The following is a 26,461-nucleotide window of genomic DNA, read 5'->3' on the forward strand; positions in this document are numbered from 1 at the left end:
GTTATCACCCTATACCGGGTCCAGGTATCTCACAGCTGCCACCAATGGGGGATTCTTGGACCTGGTGTAGGGTGGGAACACCATAGGTGTCACCTTCTCGCCCCTGGGACTGAACTGGACCCCCAGGAACTGACAATCTGCAACTTCAGCAATGACTCTGCTCTGCATCATTGATTCTCTGGCTCCTTCCAGCAACTGCAACATTTCCTCGGCTGTGCATCCTCTGAGGAAGGTGAGTCTTCAGTCTGCACAAGAAGGAATCTCCCGTGGAGTGAAGGCATCACTCCCCTGCATCTGCAGGCACCAACTGCAACAATGACCGGATGCTTGGATCTTATCTCCTCCAGAACTGGATGGAACTTCCATCACAGGTAGTGGTTTGGAGTGGTCCCGTTGGTCCTCTCTACCAGATGTCCAACTTGGGAGACAGTTAGACCTTCCCTCTCCTTGCAGGACAGTATCCCTGTGCACCATAACTCAGCTACCATGGCCTGTTTTCTCCTCCTTCAAGGGATCTTCAGAATATGGGTAGTGCTGGCCCCCAGCACTTCTCCCTGCAACGCACCATCTCCTGCCTGCTGAGACACTTCTTCAGGTGTGCTGAGTGGTCCTCACTGTGGCTCCTGTGCTTGCTGCCGGTGGGTTGCCTGTGGGGGCTGCCTCCCCTTCTTGTTACTCTCCCAGCTGCTGAGGGTCACCTCGGTCTCACCTCCTTGGGTTGAGTCCCGTGGACCTTGCTGGTCCTCTTAAGCCTTGCAAACCTGCTTCTCTGTTGTCTGCATTTACCAAGGCTTGTTGGTGATTTTCCAGCACACTGACTGACTGCATCACGATCATCAACGTGGAACATCACTTGTATCACTTCTGGAACTCCCCTTCGGCTCAAGTGCTTCATTGCTGACCTTCTTCGTCTACCGTCTACCTTGTCCTGCATCCACAAGAGGGTGGGTTGCGGCTCCTGCCACAACCGGAAACTCCAACTCGAACTGGACTTGGTCCCCTTCATTTGCAGCTCCTCTTTGGTCAGGAACCACCTTTAGGTTCTTCCATTCTTGGTTGGGTCTTCTACAATCCTTTTCCAAAGTCCTCTTGTTGGGTTTGGGAAAAACCAGCTACGTACCTCTCCTCTCCTGGTCACTGGGAGGCACCCTGGTACTTACCTTGTGGGGTTCCTAGTTCCTCCAGCTCCCTTCTCCTGATTCCACTTTCTTGGGTGCAGGCCTGCCTTTCACATTCCACTTTCTTAGTATATGGTTTGGTCTCTCCCAAGGGTCTCCATTATTTTCTGCTATTTCACTGTTTTCTATTGCTTTCTATGCCCATTCCTGATTACTAATGTGTATACAATAGTGTATTTACTCACCTGCTATAGAGTATTGCCTATACAGTATTGTAGTATTTGTGATACTATAATAAAGTACCTTTATTTTTCTAACACTGTATGGTCCTTTCATGTGTGTAAGTGTTGTATAACTGTAGTGGTATTGGATAAGCTTTGCATGTCTCCTAGATAAGCCTTGGCTTCTCATCCACAGCTACCTCTAGAGAGCCCTGACTTCCCAGACACTGACTACAGCTCCCTAATGGGGGATATCTGGACCTGAAATGGGGTGATAACACCATAGGTGTCCTTCACACACCAGGTCAGCGTCCTACAGGCACCACTGATTTTACAAGCCCCATTTGTCCTGAGATGATGTTGCAACTTACATAGTTGTTTCATAGTGTGGAGCTCCAAACTCCTTTAGTGTTACTTGGGGGTACATATGGAATATTCACTTTTCTTTTAACCAAAGGTTTGTTAACAGGCTTCTAATGCACCACTGAAGTCCCAGTCATTTGTTTACCAACCTCTGTTTCTTTTAAAAAGCTCATAATGAGTTACAATTCACTTTATTTTTAACAAAAACGGAATGGAAATAAAGTAACCAAAGAGCTTCCTTTCACTCCTTTAAGCTGTTGTCAGCCTTCAGTGTATTCAGCTATGTCATCTTTCGAATCATTTTAGTGGCTGGAAGAAAATGCAAACAGATACCCTTGGGTCACTCTGTTCACTTCTGTACAGTTAAAGTCCTGCCTCAGCTTGAAGCAGAAGGCTCTCGTCCTGGCCCTTGGTTGCGATAACCTTCAGCACAGATAACCATGAACTGCCCTGTAAATCATTCCACCGCTAAGCCTTCCGCTAGCACTTTAATTATGCATTAGCATTCACTCCAACGAACCTTTTGAAAACGCTGACATCGCGTAAGATTAATCCCATGTCTTTGTCAGCTTGTAAAGGAAATAAGGCCCATATTTATACTTTTTGGCGCAAAACTGCACAAACTCAGTTTTGCAGCAAAAAGAATAGCCCCGGCTTGCGTCATTCCAAAGCCCCAGCCGGGCACCAAATTTATGGAATCTCGCAAGCCGGCGCTAAGGGTAGGCTAGCGTCAGGAAAAATTACGTTAGCTGGGTGGGGGTGACAGTACGTGGAACGGGATTTTGACTTAAAAAATTACGCTAGGCTAGTTAGAGGCAAAAAAAAGCTGTTAACCAGCCTAGCGTCATTTCCTGACGCAAAACCATCCATACCACATGCTTCATGTCTTATAAAAGGCAGGAGTCATGCCCACCACCCCAATGGCCAGCACAGGGGACCAGTGTCCCCTGGGCGTGACCATTGCACCAAGTGCCATGCAGGAGGCCCATTTCAGGGCCCGCAATGGCACTTAATGAATTTAAAAAAAAATACTTACCAATAATTACCCTACTTACCTGGGAGGGGGTCCCCATCCTCTGGTTTCCCTCTGGTGTGGGTGAGGGTGTTCCTGGGGCTTGGGGTGGGATCTGTGGGCCCTTACCATAGTGTTTGACCATGGAAATGGGTCCACAGGTCCCCTAAAGCCTGCTCTGACCCAAGCATTAAATAATGCCGCTAAGCAGGCTTAGCGCCATTATTTAGGCCCGCCTCCGTCCTGTGCACCTTTTTTCCACAGGAGGATAAATAAGGCGCTAGGGGCTTTAAGTTATTTATTGGATGCAAGGTGGGTTCATGCATCCATAAAATGACGTTATCTCCAATATTTTGACGCAAGATGGGTCTAGCGTCAAAATATAAATATGGAGTTAAGTTTGCCCCAAATTTGTGTAAAAAAATGGAACAAATTCCACGCAGAGTATAAATGTGCCCCTAAGTTTCGCAACAGAGAGTCAAAACTTGAGCAGGACTCCATCAGCCTCTGGTAATCACTTAGGTAAGCACCATTAACATGCAGGGCGGTCAACAAAACAAAAAACCTGACAAGTCTGAAACCTTAACACAGCATTGTAGTGCTTATGAAGAAGACATTATTTGCATCCTTCTTAAAGCACTTTCAGTGGGACAAACTTAGTTAAGCACCTTTGGCGTCTTTCTACTCAGAGATCTTCGAGACAGCAGTTTCATAGTCAGTGGCACCCACAAGCATGCAAGTCCCTGCCTCTTGGTGCACTCTTATATCCCAAGCTTTCTTGTTTGTAACTGCTGCGCTCCTCTTGGTTACAGCAGTCAGGGTCTTCATTCCTTGGGTGTTACTAAGTGATGCATCAAGGCTAATGCACTGCGTGGCTACCTGTACTCACCATTCCAAGAGGTCTTTACTCTGGCTTTTGATACCATGGGCCAGATTTACAAGGCCCTAGCGCCTCCGGAGCATCACTTTTTGTGATGGTCCTGTGGTGCTAACCACTTCTCCGTATTTACAAGGAGGTGTAATGCCAGAGTGCGGCACTGCTAATACTGGAGCAGAACTGCACTGCGCCAATTTCTTGTAAATCTGGCATCAATTTTGGTGCAATCACTGCCTCTGTCTGTGGGCTTGTTGCTCCACCACACTAGGGATTTTTGTCAGTGAGTATTGTGCGTAGGTCACCTGTAGTCTTCTCCATTGTCATTATTGTGCCAGATTGCCACAACTCTAATGAAAACTTGTCAGAGTGTGTATTTCGTTCTGAAGTACACAGTTATGCCATCTCATTCAACTTTGTATGTTAATACATTTTACAGTTCTGCCACCTCATTCAATCCTTGTGTGGTTGTGTTAAATCGTACAAAGCAGCACGCTTACTTTTGGGTAAGGGTTCTTTCTAAATTCCCACCTCTGGGATCTGGTTGAATTGTTGCTGAGATGTCCACATGGAATAATTTCCAGTCTGCTTCTTTTCCACGAAATGATTGACCAGTGCTGCTCAAGTCATTTTGGCCCTCATTACAACACTGGCGGTAAATCCCACATACTGCCATGCTGACTTCCCGCCAACTTACGGCCTCCGTGGTGAAAATCCGTCCCCCATATTATGACACACACACACCAATCCATCACAATTCAGCCACGGACACAAGTCCGCCACACCAAAGGTCAGTGGAAAAACTGGCGGTATCAAAACCCACACCATTACGCCAACAGAACAATGCCTACCACATTATGACCCACGAATCACTACAGCGGACATTCCGCCACACTCAAAATACACACACACATACAAAACAACACCACATTAGACATTTTAAATTGCACACACCTGACACCCATACACAAACCACACCCACACCACTATAAAACACACACCCATACTACCCACAACCCTTTACGAATACAAACTATTGGCACGAGACACACACCACGACCACAGACAAAACCAGAGCCACACAATACCTACACCAATACACCACCCATGCACCCCATATCACACACCCAACACATTACCCTACACACCCTCACTACACACCTTACACAACACCATGGCACCACAAAGACACCCCCGATTCTCAGAGGAGGAGCTAAGGGTCAAGGTGGAGGAAATCATCAGGGTAGAGCCTCAGCTATTTGGAGCACAGGTGCAGCAGATATCGATAGCTAGGAAGATGGAGCTATGGCGGAGAATCATCAACAGGGTCAACACCGTGGGACAGCACCAGGGATGACATCAGGAAGAGGTGGAACGACCTATGGGGCAAGATACATTCCATTGCTGCAAGACACCAGCTCACTGTACAGAGGACTGGCGGTGGACCCCCACCTCCTCCCCCACAACTAACAACATGGGAGGAGCAAGTCTTGGCAATACTGCATCCAGAGGGCCTGGCCAGAGTAGGACTCTGGTAAGTCAACTCTCTACTACTACTACCCCTCTACCTGCATGCCATCACATACCCCACCCTCACCATCACTCCCATCACCCCACCACCTCCCACACCACCCACCATCACATCTCACTCATCCCAATGCCAAGCCCTGCATGCCATACCAATACATGGACACCAGTCATAGCCCTGCATGGACACCTATCACTAAAGCATGCACACTAGAGAGAATCAGTTAACCCACCACATACCAACTCACACCAGTGAAAGCTGTCAGGGAAAATACATCCAGAGAGGGCAACCCACTGATGCAAAAAGTGTCACACACAGAAACAATAACACTTCATTTACATCCCCACAGGTATCCCAGCCAATGCCACCGGAGAAGAGGTTCCAGCAATACCCAGTCCCCCCACAGAAGAGGCCCACAGTGATGACAGCAACTCTGGTCACCTGGATCTGGATGACCAACCTGGCCCATCAGGGACCTCTGGACAGTCGGTTACCCAGGCACAGTGACACACCACCACAGAGCCTCCCCCCTCAGGAAAACACCACCACAGCACCCACCCATCATACCCATGCCTTTGTCCCCATGGCACGTCAATAAGCAGTGTGTCCACCACTACAGTGACCCCAGGGCACACCTCATACACAAGACAACCAGGGACCTGGGGTCAGTGGCAGTGGGCACACGGTTCAGAGGACAGAGGCACAGGACAACAGGGACACTGGGAGGACTGCTGTGTGCCAGAGGGAGGACAGGCCAGGGAACCAACTCCACAGGAGGCACTCACCAAGATCATGGGAGCATACCAACATTCCCAGGATACGCTGGGTCAGATCCTGGACAATGTGCAGGAGAACAGGCGGCTGCAGAAGGGACAGTACCAGGGGATCAGGAAGGACTTGTAGGCCATTAACACCACCCTGCTCTTCATTGTAGGGGTGCTGGCAGACATGGCAAACATTATGAGGGAGGCAGTCTTTCAACAGCGGACCCCTTCCACTAGCCATACATCTGAACTGCCTTCCACCTCCAATGCCACTGGTGGACAGGAGGCCCTGCCACAGGACCAACAGGCCACCAGCACTCCTCCCCCTCAGAAGAACCACCCCACAAACGTTCCCTGCGATCCAGGCAGAAGCCAGAGACTATTGCCATAGACCCCCGCCAGGAAATGAGACTCTCCTGATTGTCCCCCTTGTATCCCACTCAGTCACCTTGAACTGCCATTGCTCCCCTTCCTATGTCCCCTTGGACAATGCACCTGTGCTACTAACAGACAGGAACAATACCCTGGACTTTCCTCCATCATCACCCCATCCCATTGCACCTGCCCCTCTTCTTATTAGCACTTCAATAAACACACTTTGAAAAAATACAACTCTCGAGTATGTGAAATGATTTAAGTATGTATTCGTTTAACAAGGTTCAAACATTGCAAATCAACTTTACAATAATGTTCACATAGGCTAGACCTGTAGTTGGCTGCAGTGAACACACCAGGAGTGATAGTGGGGCACCAACAGCTGCAAAAAGAGTTGGTAAAGGGTACAGTGAGTGGGCATAGAGTTGGGAAATCACACCCTGCCAGTGAAAATGTGAAACAAAACAATTACAATGTAATGTGATGTTACACTGTCTTACCTGTGTGTCATTGGAAGTATTGACAAATCACTGCAGTTCTGTTGTCCTCATCCACATCCTCTGCCTCCTCATCTTCACTGTCCACCGGGTCCACTCCTGCCACACAGCCATCTCCAGCCTCTTCCTCCTGCAGAAAAGACACATGGTGTCGCAAGGCAAGGTTATGCAACATGCACTATGCCACGATTATTTGGAAGACCTTTGTTGGTGTGTAGCACAGGGATCCACCTGTTAGATGGAGACACCAAAACCTGGCCTTCTGGAGGCTAAAGGTACGTTCAATTATCCTTCTTGTTCGCCTATGTGCCACATTGTAATGTTCCTCTGCCCTTGTCCTGGGATTCCTCACAGGGGTCAGTAGCCATGATAGGTTGGGGTAACCTGAGTCACCTGCAAATATTGAGGGACAACATTTAGCCACACACTATCCCATATGGCCCACACCATACCCATACACCAACATCCACTGGGTGGGATCCAGGGCTCACCTATTAGCCACACCCTGTGCCTCTGTAGTTGGCCCATCACTTTTGGGATGCTGCTATTCCTCAGGATAAAGGCATCATGGACTGACTAAGGATACTTAGCATTGAAGTGGGGATGTACTGGTCCGCCAGGCACACCATCTGGACAGTCATAGAGTAAAAACTCTTTTGATTTCTGAACACCTGTTCATTTTTCCAGGGGGACACAAATGCAATATGTGTGCCATCAATTGCCCCAATGATGTTGGGGATATGTCCCATTGCATAGAAGTCAGCCTTCACTGTTGCCAAATCCTCCACCTGGGGGAAAACAACATAGCTGCACATGTTTAAGCAGTGCAGCCAGCACTCTTGTCAGCTCTATTGAGAACACTGGCTATGACATTCCTGCTGCCAAGCCCACTGTCACTTGGAAAGAACCAGTTGCCAAGAAATGGAGCACAGATAGGACTTGCACAAGAGGGGTGATCCCAGTGGGATGACGGATAGCAGATACCAGCACAGGCTCCAGTTCGGCACACAGCTCTGTGATTTAGGCCCTGTCAGGTCTGTAGGTGAGGATAATGTGCCTGTCCTCTATTGTTGACAAGTCTACCAGGGGTCTGTACATGGGGGTATGTCTCCATCTCCTATTCATCCACAGCGGTAGCAACCTATGGGGCAAAAGAGTGAGGAGGCGGTCACAAACTGTACATTGTAGCCACAATAGTACAATGCATTATGCCAATTTGTAATGTATAAGTGGCATTTGTCCTGTATGTCCAATTGTGAACTGTGACACAGTTATAATCCAGGGCCTGCCCCCCCCCCGAAATGGTGTCTGCCTGTTCTTGTGGAGGAACATGTGGTAATTTCACTGATGTTGGGCGCCGTTGCAGGAGACGGTCGGGATCCGCCGTGCAACGCTCATTGGATAATATTGGCCCCTATGGAGTACAGTGGCCAATGGTGATGCATGCCGGCAGTGATGGTATGCACTGCCGCGGACGTCACCGCCATTTTCGATTTGTTCACTCACTTGTTACATGACCTTCAACAGGAGAGGACCTACACTGCATGTGCTGCTGTGACCCGTGTCTGGAGCCTACCATGGTGCATGTGACTGGGGAAAGGGCCCCTGCCTTCACCTCAGCAGAGTTGAAGCAACTGGTGGATGGGGTCCTACCCCAGTAAGGACTGCTGTATGGGCCTCCAGACCAACAGGTGAGTACACTGTGAGCACGATGCATGGGGCATGAATGCATGGAGTGGTGTGTGTGAAGGCCTCATTTGGGGGGGGGGGGTTGGTGGATGTCCCCTGGGCGGCGTGCAGTTTGTGTGCTGGCCCATGTCTGTGCAAATGGGGATGGGAAGGGGTATGGTGGGCCATGTGTGTAACAGGCAGGATGGTCTGAATAATACCTTTGCCTGTGTGTGTATTTCCTCTGCAGATCAGTGGCCATTACAAGAAGGGTATATGGCTTGCCATCGCCAAGGACATGCGGACCCTCGGGGTCTACGGCAGGTGGAGCACCCACTGTCGGAAAAGGTGGGAGGACCTGAGATGCTGGGCCCCGTAGATGGCAGAGGCCCAGCTGGGAATGGCCTCCCAATGAGGAAGGTGTACCCGTCGAGCCCTGACCCCCCTGATGGCCCGCATATTGGAAGTGGCCAATCCGGAGCTGAATGGGCACTTGAGGGCATCACAGCAGCCACAAGGGGGTGAGTACAGTGCCCATCATTACTACTAACACCTGGTGGGTTGGTATCCATGTGGGGGATGTGTGCCTGTGGGTGCCCCTAGTCTAGGCCTGACATGGCAGAGTAGGTCCCATGTTGGTCAGGGTTCCAATGTGAAATTCCTCCTACCTAACTTGTAGGCATCCACTACAGGGCAGGGCTGTGTGGGTCCCAGGTATGCTGTAGTTGGCGGTATGTGTCCCTCCCCATGCCCTGGTGACTAGCATTGTTACTGGTAGTGCACTGCATAGTGCATAGGCCTGTTCCCTGTGTGTGAGGATGGTGTGTACGCCAACAGTGGTATTCGTGCAGCCATTGACCCAGTGTAACCCTTGTCTCCCCTCCTTTTTGTTTTGTCACCCTGTCCTTATGTGAATTAGCATCTTCTGGCGGAGGAGCAGAGGCACATGCGACGGAGGGAGCTGCCTCCCACAAGACCAAGGAGGCAGAGTCCACCAATGCTGAGGGCACCAGTGGGACGGAGTGCGAGGGAAGCACCATGGCAGAGAAGGGAGGGGACAGTATGGACGCAGATACCTACTCCGATGGTAGATCCCTGGTGGTGGCGGACACCTCTGTGCCCACCCCAGCTACAGGTACAGCTGCCAACCCCCTTACCAGCACCGCCCTTCCAGCAGCCCCTCATTGAGTTGCCCCTGCCCGCTCACCCCGGAGGGTAGGCATCTCCTTCACCCCAGGCACCTCAGGCCCTGCCCCAGTGAGCCCTGCTGCCCTGAGTGAGGAGGCTATTGACTCTCTGAGATCCATCTCAGTTGGGCAGTCAACCATTGTGAATGCCATCCAGGCGCTGGCAGCCCAAATGCAACATACCAATGCATTTCTGGAGGGCATTCACACTGGCTTGGCGGCCCAACAGAGATCGAACGAGGCTCTGGCCTCCTCTCTGATGGCAGCCATTTTCCCTGTTTCCACCCTCCAACTTCCTCTTCCCAGGCCCATTCCCCTCAACCCCAACCTATCCCAAGCGCACAGGCAGACAAGCATGCACACAAGACAACACACAAGAGTGGCACAGGCAAACACAAGCACCACACATCATCCCACAGGCACTCACACGAACACCATCCAGATGCAGGCATACCAACATCCACTATTTCCACTTTGTCCCCCTCCTCCTCCTCCTCCACCTCCCTCCCAGTTGTGTCTACACTCACACCTGCATGCAATACATCCTCATCCACTACCGCCATCACCAGCACACTTATCAGAACACACACTTCACTGGCAGAACACCACCCCAACAGCCATGCACATGTCCCCTTTGTCCTCTCCCACTGTGTCTGTGCCCTCCCTCCCAAGGTACTCAAACGCAAGCACTCAGACACCGAAAAGCCATCCACCTCACAACAGCATCCAGCCCATGCACCTGCACCCAAACGCAGGGGACACAGACCTCCCACAACCACTCCCTCTTCCTCCACTCCCAAACCTTCTCCCTCTTCCCGCCCCAATGTCCCTAAAAGGCTTTTTCTCTCCACCATTGACCTCTTCCCTACCCCTCCCCCCGTCCTTCACGTCTGGCCAGGGTGGCTAAAACCCAGGCGAGCACCGCAGCCACCCAGTCCATGGACCCAGTAGTGTCCACAGCAACATGTGGTGGTAAAGGATCCAGGGCACCAGGGAGCCAGCCCGAAGTGCTGGCCGGAAGGGCAAGGAGCCCTCCGCAGCTGCTGCCCTGAAGGGCAAGGAGCCATCCCCAGCTGCTGCCAAGAAGAGCAAGGAGTCATCCCCAGCTGCTGCCAGGAAGGACAAGGGGCCTGGTGCTGGGATTCAGTTGGAGCCCCCACCACCAACCATGGTTGTGCAGCCATCCGAGGCTGCAGGGGATGGGCAGGAGCTTCCATCCACAACCACCACCAGCAGCACCACCACCAGTGGGCAGCCGTCTTAGGCTGCAGGGGCTGGGCTGGAGCCTCCCCCCACAACCAGCAGCAACAGCACCACCACCACCACCAGTGGCCAGCCATCCGAGGCTGCAGGGGATGGGCAGGAGCTTCCCCCCACAACCACCACCAGCAGCACCGCCACCAGTGGGCATCCGCCTGAGGCTGCAGGGGCTGGGCTGAAGCCTCCCTCCACAACCAGCAGCAGTAGCACCACCACCACCACATGTGGCCAGCCATCCGAGGCTGCAGGGGATGGGCAAGATCTTCCCCCCACAAACACCAGCAGCAGCATCACCACCACCACCAGTGGGCAGCCGTCCGAGGCTGCAGGGAATTTGGCTAGTGCATCCCCCCCACAACCACCAGCAGTAGTAGCACCACCACCACCACCAGTGGGCAGCCATCCGAGGATGCAGGGGATGGGCAGGAGCTTCCCCCCACAACCACCACTAGTACAAGCAGCTGAACCACTGCCACCACTAAGCAACCGTGCCTGCCGGTGGACATTCGGTAGACCTGCCTCCATTGGCTGTTGTGCGGCCTGCCCCCTGCAAATCCTGTGTGTAGAGTGACTGTGACCTTGCACTCCCCAAGATCTGCATCATGGGGCATGATGTCCCCTCCAGAACCAGTGGGGAAGACACCCATTCACCCCATCCTCCAGAGGATGAAGATCACAGGGCACGATGCCCCCTCCAGAACCAGTGTGTATGGCACCCACTCATTCCATCCTCCCGAGGATGAAGATCACAGGGCACGATGCCCCCCTCCGGAACCAGTGGGGAAGACACCCACTCACCCCATCCTCCCCAGGATGAAGATCACAGGGCATGATGCCCCCTCCACAACCAGTGGGTATGGCACCCGCTCACCCCACCCACCTCAGGATGAAGATCGAAGGGCACGATGCCCCCTCCAGAACCAGTGGGGAAGACACCCACTCACCCCATCCTCCCCAGGATGAAGATTGTAGGGCACGATGCCCCCTCCAGAAACAGTGGGTATGACACCCACTCACCCCATCCTCCCCAGGATGAAGATCACAGGGCAAGATTCCCCCTCCAGAAACAGTGGGGATGACACCCACTCACCCCACGAAGATCACAGTGCACAATGCCCCCTCCATAATCAGTGGGGAAGACACTCACCCACCCCATCCTCCCCAGGATGAAAATCACAGGGCATGTTACCCCTCCAGAACCAGTGGGGAAGACACCCTCCTGAGAGACTGTGACCTTGCACTACCCAGGACAGAGCAATGGGCATGTTGCCCCCTCCAGAACAGGTGGGTATGGTATCCACTCATCCCATCCTCACCAGGAACAAGAGCACAGGGCACAATGCCCCTTCCAGAACCAGTCGATAAATCACCCACTTGAGAGACTGTGGCCTTGCACTCCCCAGGACCAAGCACAGGGCATGTTGCCCCCTCCAGGACCAGTATGAAATCTGTATGTCGTGAAGCCACAAAGGACAATCCTTTCTCCAGTATGCCAGTTCCTTATGCAGTGAGACTTGAGGTAATGTGGTAGCCAATCAGATCTCAGCTTGAGATATGTTGGGGTCCACAGAGTCTCTATTTCCCTAGATATACAAAGGGCTTATTTACAAGCCCCTACCTCCTCCTTGCTCTGCCCTAGCTTAATTTTTTTTAATGCTAAGGCGGCGTTAAGGAGGCCATTTACCCACACCATATTTAGAAAGTGTCACAGTGCATGCATTGCACCACTTTTTAACCCCTTGTGCCACATTATGCCTGCACCAGGAATAATGTATACAAGGGGGTGTTCTCACAAAGGGAAGCCCAAAAAAATGGTGCTGTGAAAGTTTCACTGTAATTTTTAAATGTTGCTTAAAACAGGCATTACAGTGGCACACCCATAATAACCTCTGGGCCTCCAAGACTTTTGCTGCACTAGTGCCAACAATTTTGACGCTAGTTCAGCAAAACACAACAATAGCACCAAAAATGTTGACGCTATGGAGCTAATGACTGCCATGGTGCACCACATTGTAAATACTGCCCAACCATGGTGTAATTAGGGGGGCCTAAGGGGTCCCAAGACAAGTGGCACTTTGGGACCTATGCACTACTTTCTTGTAAATATGCCCCAAAGTTTTTGGGCATTCATTGATCAAAAACGTGTACACTGATATACACCAAATTCCAAAAAAGCATTTGCTTGGACCTAGATCTAGCTTTCAGCCAAACGGGATGTAAATCCCTTCAGCAGTTTAAGCTGTAGCTGAGTCTAAAACTCCGATAGGAAATGGAATGGGAAAGCTCATTTTACAAGCCCTCTTTTTTTTGGCCCATGCTTGATGGATCACCCTGAATGTTTTCATGTGCAAACTAGTCTAAAACAAACACTTTCTTGGAAAGTTTTGTGGAGATTCGTCAGACAGCGCCAAAGTTTTCAGAAACACAATCCTAACTATTACTACCCAGTGGCAACAGCTATGTTCACATGAGTATATTTATAGCATTAACTATTAGTGGAATATATTTTATTTGCATTACAGTAAATTTATGTAGCAAAATATTTAACATTTGCTCCTTTACATTTTACATCAAATAATCTATATTTTTGTCTATTTTTGGGCAATATTAGTGTGAACTATATTTTTTTTCTGAGATTTTTGTACCTACCATTATAAATATAGCAGTATGATATTGTGGTAAATTATATTTTTGACACAACATTTTTTAAACAATATTTTTTACCACAATATTGTGTCAGTGATCCCAAAAGTGTTGTCAAAGGTCAAAACCGTCAGTCAATGCCACACTAACTGACATTGCCCAAGCATGTTAGATGTTGGCTTCAGGGAGAACGGAGGAGAATCATATAGTTTCAAAAGGAAAGAAACCTCCACACATTTTAATATTTGGTGGAGGAGGCTCACCACAGATGTCTCTCATGTAGATTGAGTTCAGAAATCGACAGTTTCAGTGGAGTGAACCAACGCTTACTGATCATGAATCTGCGAGTGGCTGGATGAGACTGCCCTCCCACCCCTGGGGACTGCCCTTCCAACCCTGGAGACTGTCCTCCCACCCCAGGAGACTGCCATTCCACCCTGGAAGCTGACTTCCCACCCCTGGATACTGCCCTTCCAACCCTGGAGACTGTCCTCCCTCTCATGGAGACTGTCCTCCCAACCCTGGAGACTGTCCTCCCACCCCTGGATACTGCCCATCCAACCCTGGAGACTTCCCTCCCACCCTGGAAGCTGACCTCCCACTTCTGGATACTGCCCTTCCAACTCTGGAGATTGTCCTCCCACCCCTAACAAGTGCCCTGCCAACCCTGGAGACTGTCCTCTCACCCCAAGACACTGCCTTCCCACCCTGGAAGCTCATCTCCCACCCCTTGATACTGCCCTCCCACCCATGGAGACTGCCCTCCCACGCTGGAAACTGACCTCCCACCCCTGGATACTGCCCATCCAGCCCTGGGGACTGTCCTCCCACCCCAGGAGACTGCCCTCCCACACTGGAAGCTGAGCTCCCACCGCTAGATACTGACCTTCCAACCCTGGAGACTGTCCTCCCATACCAGGAGACTGCCATCCCACCCTGGAAGCTGACCTCCCACCCCTGGATACTGCCCTTCCAACCCTGGAGACTGCCCACCCACTCTGGAAGCTGACCTCCCATCCCTGGATACTGCCCTTCCAACCCTGGAGACTGCCCTTCTAACCCTGGAGACTGTCCTCCCACCCCAGGAGACTGCCCTCCCAGACTGGAAGCCGACCTCCCACCCCTGGATACTGCCCTTCTAACCCTGGAGACTGCCCACCCACCCTGGAAGCTGACCTCCCACCCCTGGAAACTACCCTTCCAACCCTGGAGACTGCTCTTCCACCCCTGGAGACTGCCCTTCCAACCCTGGAGACTGCCCTCACACCCTGGAAGCTGACCTCCCACCCCTGGGTACTACCCTTCCAACTCTTGAGACTGCCCTCCCACCCCAGGAGACTGCCCTCCCACACTGGAAGCTGACCTCCCACCCCTGGATACTGCCTTTCCAACCCTGGAGACTGTCCTCCCTCCTGGAAGCTGTCCTCCCACCCCTGGATACTACCCTTCCAACCCTGGAGACTGCTCTTCCACCCCTGGAGACTGCCCCCCCCCCCCAGGAGACATGCCATCCCACCCATGGAGACTTCTCTTCCATCCCTGGATATTGCCCTTCCACCCTGGAGACTGCCCTCCCACACTGGAAACAGACCTCCCAGCTCTGGATACTGCCCTTCCAATCCTGGGGACTGTCCTCTCACCCCTAACAACTGCCCTGCCAACCCTGGAGACTGTCCTCCCACCCCAGGAGACTGCCCTCCCACACTGGACACCGACCTCCCACCCCTGGATACTGCCCTTCCAACCCTGGGGACTGTCCTCCCACCCCTAACAACTGCCCTGCCAACCCTGGAGACTGTCCTCCCACCCCAGGAGACTGCCATCCCACCCTGGAAGCTGACTTCCCACCCCTGGATACTGCCCTTCCAACACCGGAGACTGCCCTTCCCCCCTGGAAGCTGACCTCCCACCCCTGGATACTACCCTTCCAACCCTGGAAACTGCTTTTCCACCCCAGGAGACTGCCATCCCACCCATGAAGACTGCCCTCCCACACTGGAAACTGACCTCCCAGCCCTGGATACTGCCTTTACAACCCTGGAGACTGTCCTCCCACCCCAGGAGACTGCCCTTCGACCCCTGGGGACTGTCCTTCCAACCCTGGAGACTGTCCTCCCATTCCAGGAAACTGCCATCCCACCCTGGAAGCTGACTTTCCACCACTGGATACTGCCCTTCCGACCCTGGAGACTGCCTTCCCATCCTGGAAGCTGACCTCCCACCCCTGGGTACTACCCTTCCAACCCTGGAGACTGCTCTTCCACCCCTGGAGACTGTTCTCCCACCCCAGGAGACTGCCATCCCACCCATGGAGACTGCCCTCCCATACTGGAAACCGACCTCCCACCCCTGGATACTGCTTCCAACCCTGGAGACTGCCCTTCCACCCTGGAAGCTGACCTCCCACCCCTGGATATTACCCTTCCAACCCTGGAGACTGCCCACCCACCCTGGACGCTGACCTCCCAGCCCTTGATACTGCCTTTACAACCCTTGGAGACTGCCCTTCCAACCCTGGGGACTGTCCTCCCACCCCAGGAGACTGCCATCCCACCTATGAAGACTGCCCTCCCACACTGGAAACTGACATGCCAGCCCTGGATACTGCCTTTACAACCCTGGAGACTGTCCTCCCACCCCAGGAGACTGCTCTCCCACAATGGAAGCAGACCTCCCACCCCTGGATCCTGACCTTCCAACCCTGGAGACTGCCCTCCCACCCTGGAAGCTGACCTCCCACCCCTGGATATTACCCATCCAACCCTGGAGACTGCCCTCCCACCCTCGACGCTGACCTCCCACCCCTGGATACTACCCTTCCAACCCTGGAGACTGCTCTTCCACCCCAGGAGACTGCCCTCCCACACTGAAAACTGACCTCCTAGCCCTGGTTACTGCCTTTCCAACCCTGGAGCCTGTCCTCCCACCCCAGGAGACTGCCCTCCCACACTGGAAGCCGACCTCCCACCCCTGGATACTGCCCTTCCAACCCTGGGGACTGTCCTCCCACCCCAGGAGACTGCCATCCCACCTATGAAGACTGCCCTCCCACACTGGAAACTGACATGCCAGCCCTGGATACTGCCTTTACAACCCTGGAGACTGTCCTCCCACCCCAGGAGACTGCTCTCCCACAATGGAAGCAGACCTCCCACCCCTGGATCCTGACCTTCCAACCCTGGAGACTGCCCTCCCACCCTGGAAGCTGACCTCCCACCCCTGGATATTACCCTTCCAACCCTGGAGACTGCCCTCCCACCCTCGACGCTGACCTCCCACCCCTGGATACTACCCTTCCAACCCTGGAGACTGCTCTTCTACCCCAGGAGACTGCCCTCCCACACTGAAAACTGACCTCCTAGCCCTGGTTACTGCCTTTCCAACCCTGGAGCCTGTCCTCCCACCCCAGGAGACTGCCCTCCCACACTGGAAGCAGACCTCCCACCCCTGGATACTGCCCATCCAACCCTGGGGACTGTCCTCCAATCCCTAGCAAGTGCCCTTTTAACCCTGGAGGCTGTCCTCCCACCATTGGAGCCAGGAGGTCAATCTCAATCCCTACAAAATGCAACACACATCCAGCCCGTAAGACTGTCCTCCCACCCCTGGAGACTGTCCTCCCTTCCCTGGAGAGTGGAGGTCCATCCCAATCCCTACAAAAACTCATCATCCAGCAGCATACGCCCACTCTTGGGTGTGGATCTGGGTGCTACTGAGAACTCCTACCAGATCCTACCAGATCCCAACACAATTTAGAGGGAGGACAATCACCAGTCTCAAGCATTGTACAGTAAACCTTCACTAGACACCTGACTCTACTGGGCTCCATCTTGTCTGCAACATTCTAGGAAAACCAGGCAGCCTCAAAGCCCTGGCTCGCTCTGAGATGCAGATCAGTGTGGACTTGGGTCTGTGCACAGAGGGCCTTTATCCAATGCTTGCCTCTCTTGGCTCTAATGTAGCAAGCTCTCTTTAAAATAAAGCCATTTCTACTCATTTACAATTTCCTTCTGAGTTGAAATGAAGATAATTACAGAGTCAGCATCATGTCCTTATTGATGCCTGGTGCTCTCTGTCACCACCAAGTGAAGCTCACAGTAATGTACATCTTCCTATCTGCACTGCTTGACCTCAGGCTCAGGGGGTCTCCTGGACAAGCCTTATATGGTCGTGGAACTAATATAGCAACAATAATCCGTTTGTTTAATTTAGAGCTCAATAAATTCACAAATAAATTCCCCAAAGAGTTGAATACTAAAACCATTTGAACACATATTAGTGTTACCACACACCGTATGTCAGATCAGGGCTGCACTCATGGAATAAAAAATAATCAGGACTTCTACCCTTCGTGATCCTAATCCACGAACAGAGCTCCTTATCGAGCCCCTCACAACCCCGGTACATCCTCCTAATCCCAAATTCACTCTCCCTGAGGGACCAATCCCCACAGACCAGCCACATCCAGAGCCCGGGCACAGCCAAGGTGATGGAGGCTTGTTGTCTCGCAGGATTTGGATGACCACCTTCACCTGCCCTCTACAGAGACCAACTATCACAAACGTTCCTATTCTACAGGACCAAACCATACAGACCTGTCACAGTCAGGAAAGAGCCCACTGCCGAAGCGTTGGTGGGGTTGTCACCTCACATAACCTCGGCACACACCTCCTTCAGAGAAGGCACTTCCTGAGCACCCAAGAGAGGCTTCCAACAGGACCTTCAGCCTAGGTCATAGCATGAGCACAGGAAGTGGATGTGATGGGCATCCTCTCAATCTCTCTCAAACATGTTCTCACACCAACTCACAGCTGCACAAATACACATGTAAACATGCACACACACACACAAGCACAGACATCTCACACACGCACGTGCACACACAGACACACACACACATGCACGGGCACACAGACACACCTCACACACACACACACATGTCACACACGCACACATCTCACACTCACAGACACACACACATGCACGGGCACACAGACACACCTCACACACACACACACACATGTGCCTGTTGCTACCTTAGCTACCCACCTCGTCAGGGCTGTCGAAGGGAGCTGCCCAAATTGCAAACTGGCAAATACCAGCACACAGCAGAATAGATACACAAACACAGACATATGCAAACATACATGTCCACACACATTGGCATGTGCTGCTCTAGCAAATGATTCTACCCAGCCACCTGGTCAAAGCTGCCAAAGTAAGTTACTCAAAATGTAAATTGGCAAACATCTGTCGTTTCCTAGGAGACGTGTTCACATCTGATGAGCACTAGTAGCTTTCCCTACTATAGTCCTGCACTTTACCAGCATCGGTCCTCTCTGACCAGTTATGGACCCCCCTGTCCATCAATCAGCAGAGGACCCTTTTACAGCACTGGGTGCGGACATGCTGGGGATACTTTATTCTGTATAATACACTGGCAGGTGCGCTGCAGTTCTACCCAAGATGCATCTCTCTTGCTTCAGGACCGTTTATTCCTGACGTCGCACCATCCCTGTCTGCTGTCCTGTCCCGGAGTTGTACACATATTTCAAACTTTAACATCCTTATTTTAAACCATGAATGTTCACTTACACCAAAAGAGGAAGCTTGTCACTGCGGACGGTGTCATTTCACGCGTACACTGGGGTGATCATTAGGCGTGTCTCTGTAGTAAATGTCTAACAGAGTTACTCGGGTACCTTCAGTCCCCAGCAGTCGCCCACCCAGCAGGCGTTGCACCCGGTGCCCCGGGGCGAAAGGGCGCTTGAAGCTGGGACCCTTCCAAGGCGCGCACCTTACCACGCAAGAACCAGAGGGAGATTATTAACCTGGGAAGCATTCCTCGCAGGCTAGTAAGGCATTAGCTGAGATTACTCGCTCCTGCCCGGCCAGGTTCAGGTCGTTTTCCAAACGATTTCTTCCCAAAGTACATTGCGGACGCAGCTGATTAAAGAAAGTTTTGATTTACCAAGTTATAAGTGTAACAAACAGTATCAGCGCTATAAAACTGCACATAAACAAAAATAAATGTCACCCAAGCAGCAAGAGCACACAACCCACAGACTCACCCAGCATCCCACAGATTAAAGGTAAAAGGCTCTTTGTGTCAGTGACAGTAAAACCCACCATCTCGTTGTCCTCGCCCTCGTTCAGCAGTGCCCGGCGCTCCTTCTTTTCTCTCGGTTTGCCCATCACTGTGCCTGCTTCAGCTGCCTGTCTCTCATGCAGCACTGACTGCTCTGAGTGCTGCTGGTTCTGGGGTGAGAGAGTCCTTATGATGTGACTGTGAGTGGCTGGTGCTGGGCTCAGACACTCCTCCTGCACAGCTGGGCACAGCCCCGCCTCCAGGGGTTATGTCCACAGCACTCTGTGCCTGCTTCAGCTGCCTGTCTCTCCTGCAGCAGTGACTGCTCTGGAGAGCTGCTGGTTCTGGGGTGAGAGAGTCCTTATGATGTGACTGAGTGGCTGGTGCTGCGCTCAGACACTCCTCCTGCACAGCTGGGCACAACCCCCGCCTCCAGAGGCTATGTACACAGCACTCTGTGCCTGCTTCAGCTGCCTGTCTCTCCCTGAGCAGTGACTGCTCCGGAGTGCTGATGGTTCTGGGGTGAGAGAGTCCTTATGATGTGACTGTGAGTGGCTGGTGCTGGGCTCAGACACTCCTCCTGCACAGCTGGGCACAGCCCCGCCTCCAGGGGTTATGTCCACAGCACTCTGTGCCTGCTTCAGCTGCCTGTCTCTCCTGCAGCAGTGACTGCCCTGGAGAGCTGCTGGTTCTGGGGTGAGAGAGTCCTTATGATGTGACTGAGTGGCTGGTGCTGCGCTCAGACACTCCTCCTGCACAGCTGGGCACAGCCCCCGCCTCCAGGGGTTATGTCCACAGCACTCTGTGCCTGCTTCAGCTGCCTGTCTCTCCTGCAGCAGTGACTGCTCTTGAGAGCTGCTGGTTCTGGGGTGAGAGAGTCCTTATGATGTGACTGTGAGTGGCTGGTGCTGCGCTCAGACACTCCTCCTGCACAGCTGGGCACAGCCCCCGCCTCCGGGGGTTATGTCCACAGCACTCTGTGCCTGCTTCAGGTGCCTGTCTCTCCTGCAGCAGTGACTGCTCCGGAGTGCTGCTGGTTCTGGGGTGAGAGAGTCCTTATGATGTGACTGTGAGTGGCTGGTGATGCGCTCCGACACGCCTCCTGCACAGCTGGGCACACCCCCTCCTCCAGGGGTTATGTCCACAGCACTCTGGGCCTGCTTCAGCTGCCTGTCTCTCCCTGCGGCAGTGACTGCTCCCGAGAGCTGCTGGTTCTGGGGTGAGAGAGTCCTTATGATGTGACTGTGAGGGGCTGGTGCTGCGCTCAGACACTCCTCCTGCACAGCTGGGCACCACCCTAGCCTCCAGGGGTTATGTCCACAGCACTCTGTGCCTCCCTGCGGCAGTGACTGCTCCCGAGAGCTGCTGGTTCTGGTGTGAGAGAGTCCTTATGATGTGACTGTGAGCGGCTGGTGCTGCGCTTAGACACTCCTCCTGCACAGCTGGGCACAGCCCCCGCCTCCAGGGGTTATGTCCACAGCACTCTGTGCCTGCTTCAGCTGCCTGTCTCTCCTGCAGCAGTGACTGCTCTAAGTTCTGCTGGTTCTGTGGTCAGGGAGTCCTTATGATGTGATTGTGAGTGGCTGGTGCTGCGCTCAGACACTCCTCCTCCACAGCTGGGCACAGCCCCCGCCTCCAGGGGTTATGTCCACAGCACTCTGTGCCTGCTTCAGCTGCCTGTCTCTCCTGCAGCAGTGACTGCTCTGGAGAGCTGCTGGTTCTGGGGTGAGAGAGTCCTTATGATGTGACTGTGAGTGGCTGGTGCTGGGCTCAGACACTCCTCCTGCACAGCTGGGCACAGCCCCCGCCTCCAGGGGTTATGTCCACAGCACTCTGTGCCTGCTTCAGCTGCCTGTCTCTCCTGCAGCAGTGACTGCTCTGGAGTGCTGCTGGTTCTGTGGTCAGGGAGACCTTGTGATGTGACGGTGCCTGTCTATCCCTGCAGCAGACACTGCTCCGGAGAGCTGCTGGTTCTGTGGTCAGGCAGAGAGACCTTTATGATGTGATTGTGAGTGGCTGGTGCTGCGCTCAGACACTCCTCCTCCACAGCTGGGCACCACCCTCGCCTCCAGGGGTTATGTCCACAGCACTCTGTGCCTGCTTCAGCTGCCTGTCTCTCCTGCAGCAGTGACTGGTCTGGAGAGCTGCTGGTTCTGTGGTCAGGCAGAGAGACCTTTATGATGTGACTGTGAGTGGCTGGTGCTGCGCTCAGACACGCCTCCTGCACAGCTGGGCACAGCCCCCGCCTCCAGGGGTTATGTCCACAGCACTCTGTGCCTCCCTGCAGCAGTGACTGCTCCTGAGTGCTGCTGGTTCTGGGGTGAGAGAGTCCTTATGATGTGACTGTGAGTGGCTGGTGCTGCGCTCAGACACTCTTGCACAGCTGGGCACAGCCCCCGCCTCCAGGGGTTATGTCCACAGCACTCTGTGCCTGCTTCAGCTGCCTGTCTCTCCCTGAGCAGTGACAGCTCTGGAGTGCTGCTGGTTCTGTGGTCAGAAAGTCCTTATAATGTGACTGGAAGTCCCATCAAAAGTGTCCCACAAAATCCCCGCCAGGACTGGTGAGGCAGTTTCCTACCGCCCCTGAATCTTAACCTGCACTCCTCTGGGGTGAAGCCATATCTCTTGACCAGGGTCCCCTGCATGGTTGAATATCTCAACTGGTCTCTCCCATCTACGGCCAGAAGGGCATCCCTCCCATTACCATGTATATGTCCCCATAGGAAAGCCCCCCAATCCTCCTCAGGGATTCTGTGCACTACTAGAGTAACCTCAAACACCTCAAACCACCTCTCTATGTCCTCCCCCTCACTGGCATCAGGTACCACATGTCTGGGTGAGTTGATCTTTCTCTCAGCACTGGACATAGACGTTTTGCTGCCTCCACTGGACTCTGCTTGCTGTGCTTTCAAGTCCAGTTCCTTCAGGCTCAGTTCATGAGCTGATAAGATTGTTCTTTCTGCCAAGGCTCTTTCAGCCTCGGCTCTTCTCTCCTCTGCGAGGGCTATGCCAGCCTTAGCTCCTCTCTCCTCTGCAGCGAGTTGAGCTAGCTGCACCCTCAGGTGCCTCTCAGCAGTTCCTCAGAGGACAGGGTGTGGGAGGAAACACTGCTTCCTGCATACGATCCCGTAAGGGACCCCTCTCTGTGGGCTCCCCTCTCTCCTCTGGAGCCTCTGCTAAGTCACTTTCCTCCTCCTCCATATCCTCCTCAGGGTCATCACCCTCCTGGTCCTCTGCCTCCTCCCTTAGCCAGTGTGCTTCCTCAAAAGTCAGTAGGGCATCCTGCAGGTCCTGCTTGGTGGACCTCTTTACATAATGTACTTTTGAGGGAATTGTTTATGTAATTGCTGCCCCAAGCATGCCTCCTTATCTATTGTTTGGGAACATACCTGAGTCAGGGGTCCTACAAGATCTATATAAATACATCTCATGCAGACAAGTTTATCAGAGGGATTCCTACCAGATGCTATCAACGCCATCCATATTGCACGTCACTTTTATGCAGACTCACCCTTTATATCACCACGCAGTCTGATCTAGGGACCTAATTCCAAGGTAACAAGGTTTGGGGGACGCATCTCATGGACCTAGTACTTGCAGATTAGGTTTATCACACCTAGCTCTCTTTAGGTTAGAGGTTAGATTCTCCATGCTAGGGTATTGGGGCCTATTTCACATCTTATGTTTATTGCAAGAGGGTGGAGGTCATGGTATTCACAACACTCATTTTTACAATTCTGCTTCTTGCATTATTCATTATCCTAATCATTGTAGCTCATGCATTTTACAGTAGATTGCAGTCTTGTTAATAAAATGTATTGAAAACTTCACTGCCTCTCCTTCATAGCCGTGTGTGACTAAGACTTATTACTCATGTGAGAAACGGGTACTCTCCATTTAACCACAACTCCCCTGAGATGTTGCACTCTTAAATCAATGCTTAAAAACTGCCAGAAATCACCTTTTACTGTCTGTGTTTTTGGTGAGGTACTGCTTTTGAGCCAGAAGGGTTGGACCGACAGTTGCGACTTGTTGTATGATTGACTTAATCACCTACAAACAAAACCAGCAGTCTCACCTAGATGTGAGAGTTGAACTACAACATTGCAAGAAGTTCTCCAGGCCAACAATAAACCAAAGCCTTTGGTTGTACATGTCTCTGGCTCTCCCGGAGTGGAGATCTGCCCAGCCATCTAGAACTTCCCTGTTTGCCAAAAGACTTTCTCATCAGACACTTGCCTCTTTTGCTGCCCCTTTCCTTGGGCACTCCCACTGGCCTCCTCCCAGTCCACCTAATGAGCTGCCCTCCATCTCCTCCCACCTCCTAAGTGTGCACATGAATGTCTGATAAACCCTCTCTACACTATCCGCAATGATCATCCAAGTATACATGATTGTTAAACCCCCTGGCACTCCTGTGTGTGCCCAACATCAACCTTAAATCCCAACCTTTCACTAGGCCACAGAGGCACATCCACCTTCCATTCCCCCTCCCAAGAGCAGAGATGGGGAGCTGCATCCATGAGCCAGCCTTGTCATGAAGAAAAGTGGCAGCCTAAAGCACCAGGGGAAGATAAGAATTAAAACAATGATATGTGGTGCATATTTCTATACAAATGCTATAAGAATATGACTCTGTGTGTGTGTGTGTGTGTTTGTATTTATATCTGTAAGAATGGTTTTGCAGATGTTGTATCACTACATACCCCAGTATAATGCTGATCCGTGTTCAATTGTGGTCATTTTGAAGGTTTATAGGAATCATTGGCATGATGCCCTTTACTTACTTGTCTTTGTGCTGGTCCTCAAATATGTTTGTGAGTTTAGTCAACATGTGGACATCCCTGTGATGATGGCCATTGTCTACCACTTATGAAATGCTGGTTATAGCACAGTAGTGGCAGTGCTTGCTAACTTGTGGGCATCCATGGAATGATGCCCCTTGTCCACCACGGATAACCTGCCTGCCCCGGCACTACAGTAGTAATTTTTGCCACATTGTAGATGGCCATGTAATGTCAGCCATTGTTGACCCATGAAAACATGCTGGCCCTGGTAAAACTATGCAGTTATAGCCAACGTCTGTGCAACCAAGGCATCATATTCATCGCCCAGCATTGGTAAAATGCTAGCTTTCAGGCAATGATGGTAATTTCAGACTGTGGAATTGACTAGTGATCCACTGTACATCATTCGTAATTTGATTATGAAGAACTATGGGCCTCATTATGACCGTGGCGGTACAGAACCGCCAGGGTCAACGGGGGCGGGAGCACTGCCGACAGGCCGGCGGTGCTCCCTTGGGCATTCCGACCGCGGCGGTAACGCCGCGGTCGGACCGGGACAACTGGCGGTCTCCTGCCAGTTTCCCGCTGCCCAAATGAATCCTCCAAGGCGGCGCAGCATGCTGCGCCGCCTTGGGGATTCTGACACCCCCTACCGCCATCCTGTTCCTGGCGGTTCGCCCGCCAGGAACAGGATGGCGGTAGGGGGTGTCGCGGGGCCCCTGGGGGCCCCGCTAGTATTTCACTGTCTGCATAGCAGACAGTGAAATACGCGACGGGTGCAGTAGCACCCGTCGCACCTTCCCACTCCGCCGGCTCGATTACGAGCCGGCTTCATCGTGGGAAGGTTGTTTTCCCCTGGGCTGGCAGGCGGCCTTTTGGCGGCCGCCCGCCAGCCCAGGGGAAAACTTGGAATACCCTCCGCGGTCTCTGGACCGCGGAGCGGTATTTTGGAGGGGGGAAGTCTGGCGGGCGGCCTCCGCCGCCCGCCAGACTTAGAATGAGGGCCATAGTCTTCATTCACAGAGTATTCTCAGGTTGATGGAAAAGGAGTACAATGGGAAAATGATGGTTACTTCAGTTAATGGTTTAGCTGGGATAAGATATTTAATGTAATATCTTAAATGACTTCAACTAAGCAAATTACATTGATTATTATGGAACATTATAAGAGTAGTAAAAATAGAGTTAAATGAAAAGAAGATTTCTGTGAGATGTAAACATGACCAAGTTCCACAATAACATTATGATTGTCTTTTCACATATTCTTGTTTTTTATGACTAGATATATTAATGAGTTGAATTTTTGAAGGATGTAATTAAAGATGGCTGCTTGGGAAAATATTATCAAGTGTATGAATTAAGAGGCGAATGCTGTCATCAATGTTTGGGAACCAGAGGTATGATGCTTACTGCCCCTGAGAAATGCTGGTTGTTAGACTTGGCATCATTGGCATAGTCCCCCCTAATGTTTTGCCTCTACTTCCCAGGTTGTTTTTCTGTGCTGGACTCTGTTTTTGCTATTTTTGTTTGCTCTGGACACTTTACCACTGCTTACAAGTGCTGAAGTTTAAGTGTTCCCTGTATGAATTATATATGTACATTGGTTTATCCATGATTGGCCTATTTGATTTACTATTAAGTCCCTAGAGGTGCACTAGAGGTGCTCAGGGCCTATAAATCAAATGCTACTAGTAGGCCTGCAGCACTAGTTGTGCCACCCACATGAGTAGCCCTGTAAACATGGCTCAGACCTGCCACTGCAGTGTCTGAGTGTGCAGCTGTAAACTGACAATTCAACTTGGCAAGTCTACTTACTTACCAGGCCTAAACCGTCCCTTTTCTTACATGTAAGGCACCCCTAAGGTAGACCCTAGGTAGCCCCATGGGCAGGGTGCAGTGTATGTTAACGGTGGGACATGTACTTATGTATTTTACATGTCCTGACAGTGAAATACTGCCAAAATCGTTTTTTACTGTTGCAAGGCCTATCTCTCATAGGTTAACATGGGGGCTGCCTTTAAATAGTATTAATGCACAGATTCCCTTTGGGAGCAAGTAGAAAATTGTAGTTTAGGG

The 26,461-nt window shown here is 52.0% G+C and overlaps 1 protein-coding gene across 2 annotated transcripts in view; it reads right to left on the reverse strand.

The window, feature by feature from the left end:
• LOC138265206 (probable cation-transporting ATPase 13A4) overlaps positions 1-19,944 on the reverse strand; it is a 329,838-nt gene extending 309,894 nt beyond the window's left edge. The window contains exon 1 of one of the 2 annotated variants that reach the window (XM_069212758.1): positions 19,640-19,944. In XM_069212758.1, coding sequence (XP_069068859.1) covers positions 19,640-19,705 — 66 coding nt within the window. In that variant the 5' untranslated portion in view covers positions 19,706-19,944. The remainder of the gene's footprint in view (positions 1-19,639) is intronic. The other variant, XM_069212759.1, reaches the window with a different exon arrangement.
• Between the last annotated feature and the right edge of the window lie 6,517 nt (positions 19,945-26,461).

This window comes from Pleurodeles waltl, chromosome 11 (genome assembly GCF_031143425.1).
Source record: "Pleurodeles waltl isolate 20211129_DDA chromosome 11, aPleWal1.hap1.20221129, whole genome shotgun sequence".
Classification (NCBI taxonomy): Eukaryota; Metazoa; Chordata; class Amphibia; order Caudata; family Salamandridae; genus Pleurodeles; species Pleurodeles waltl.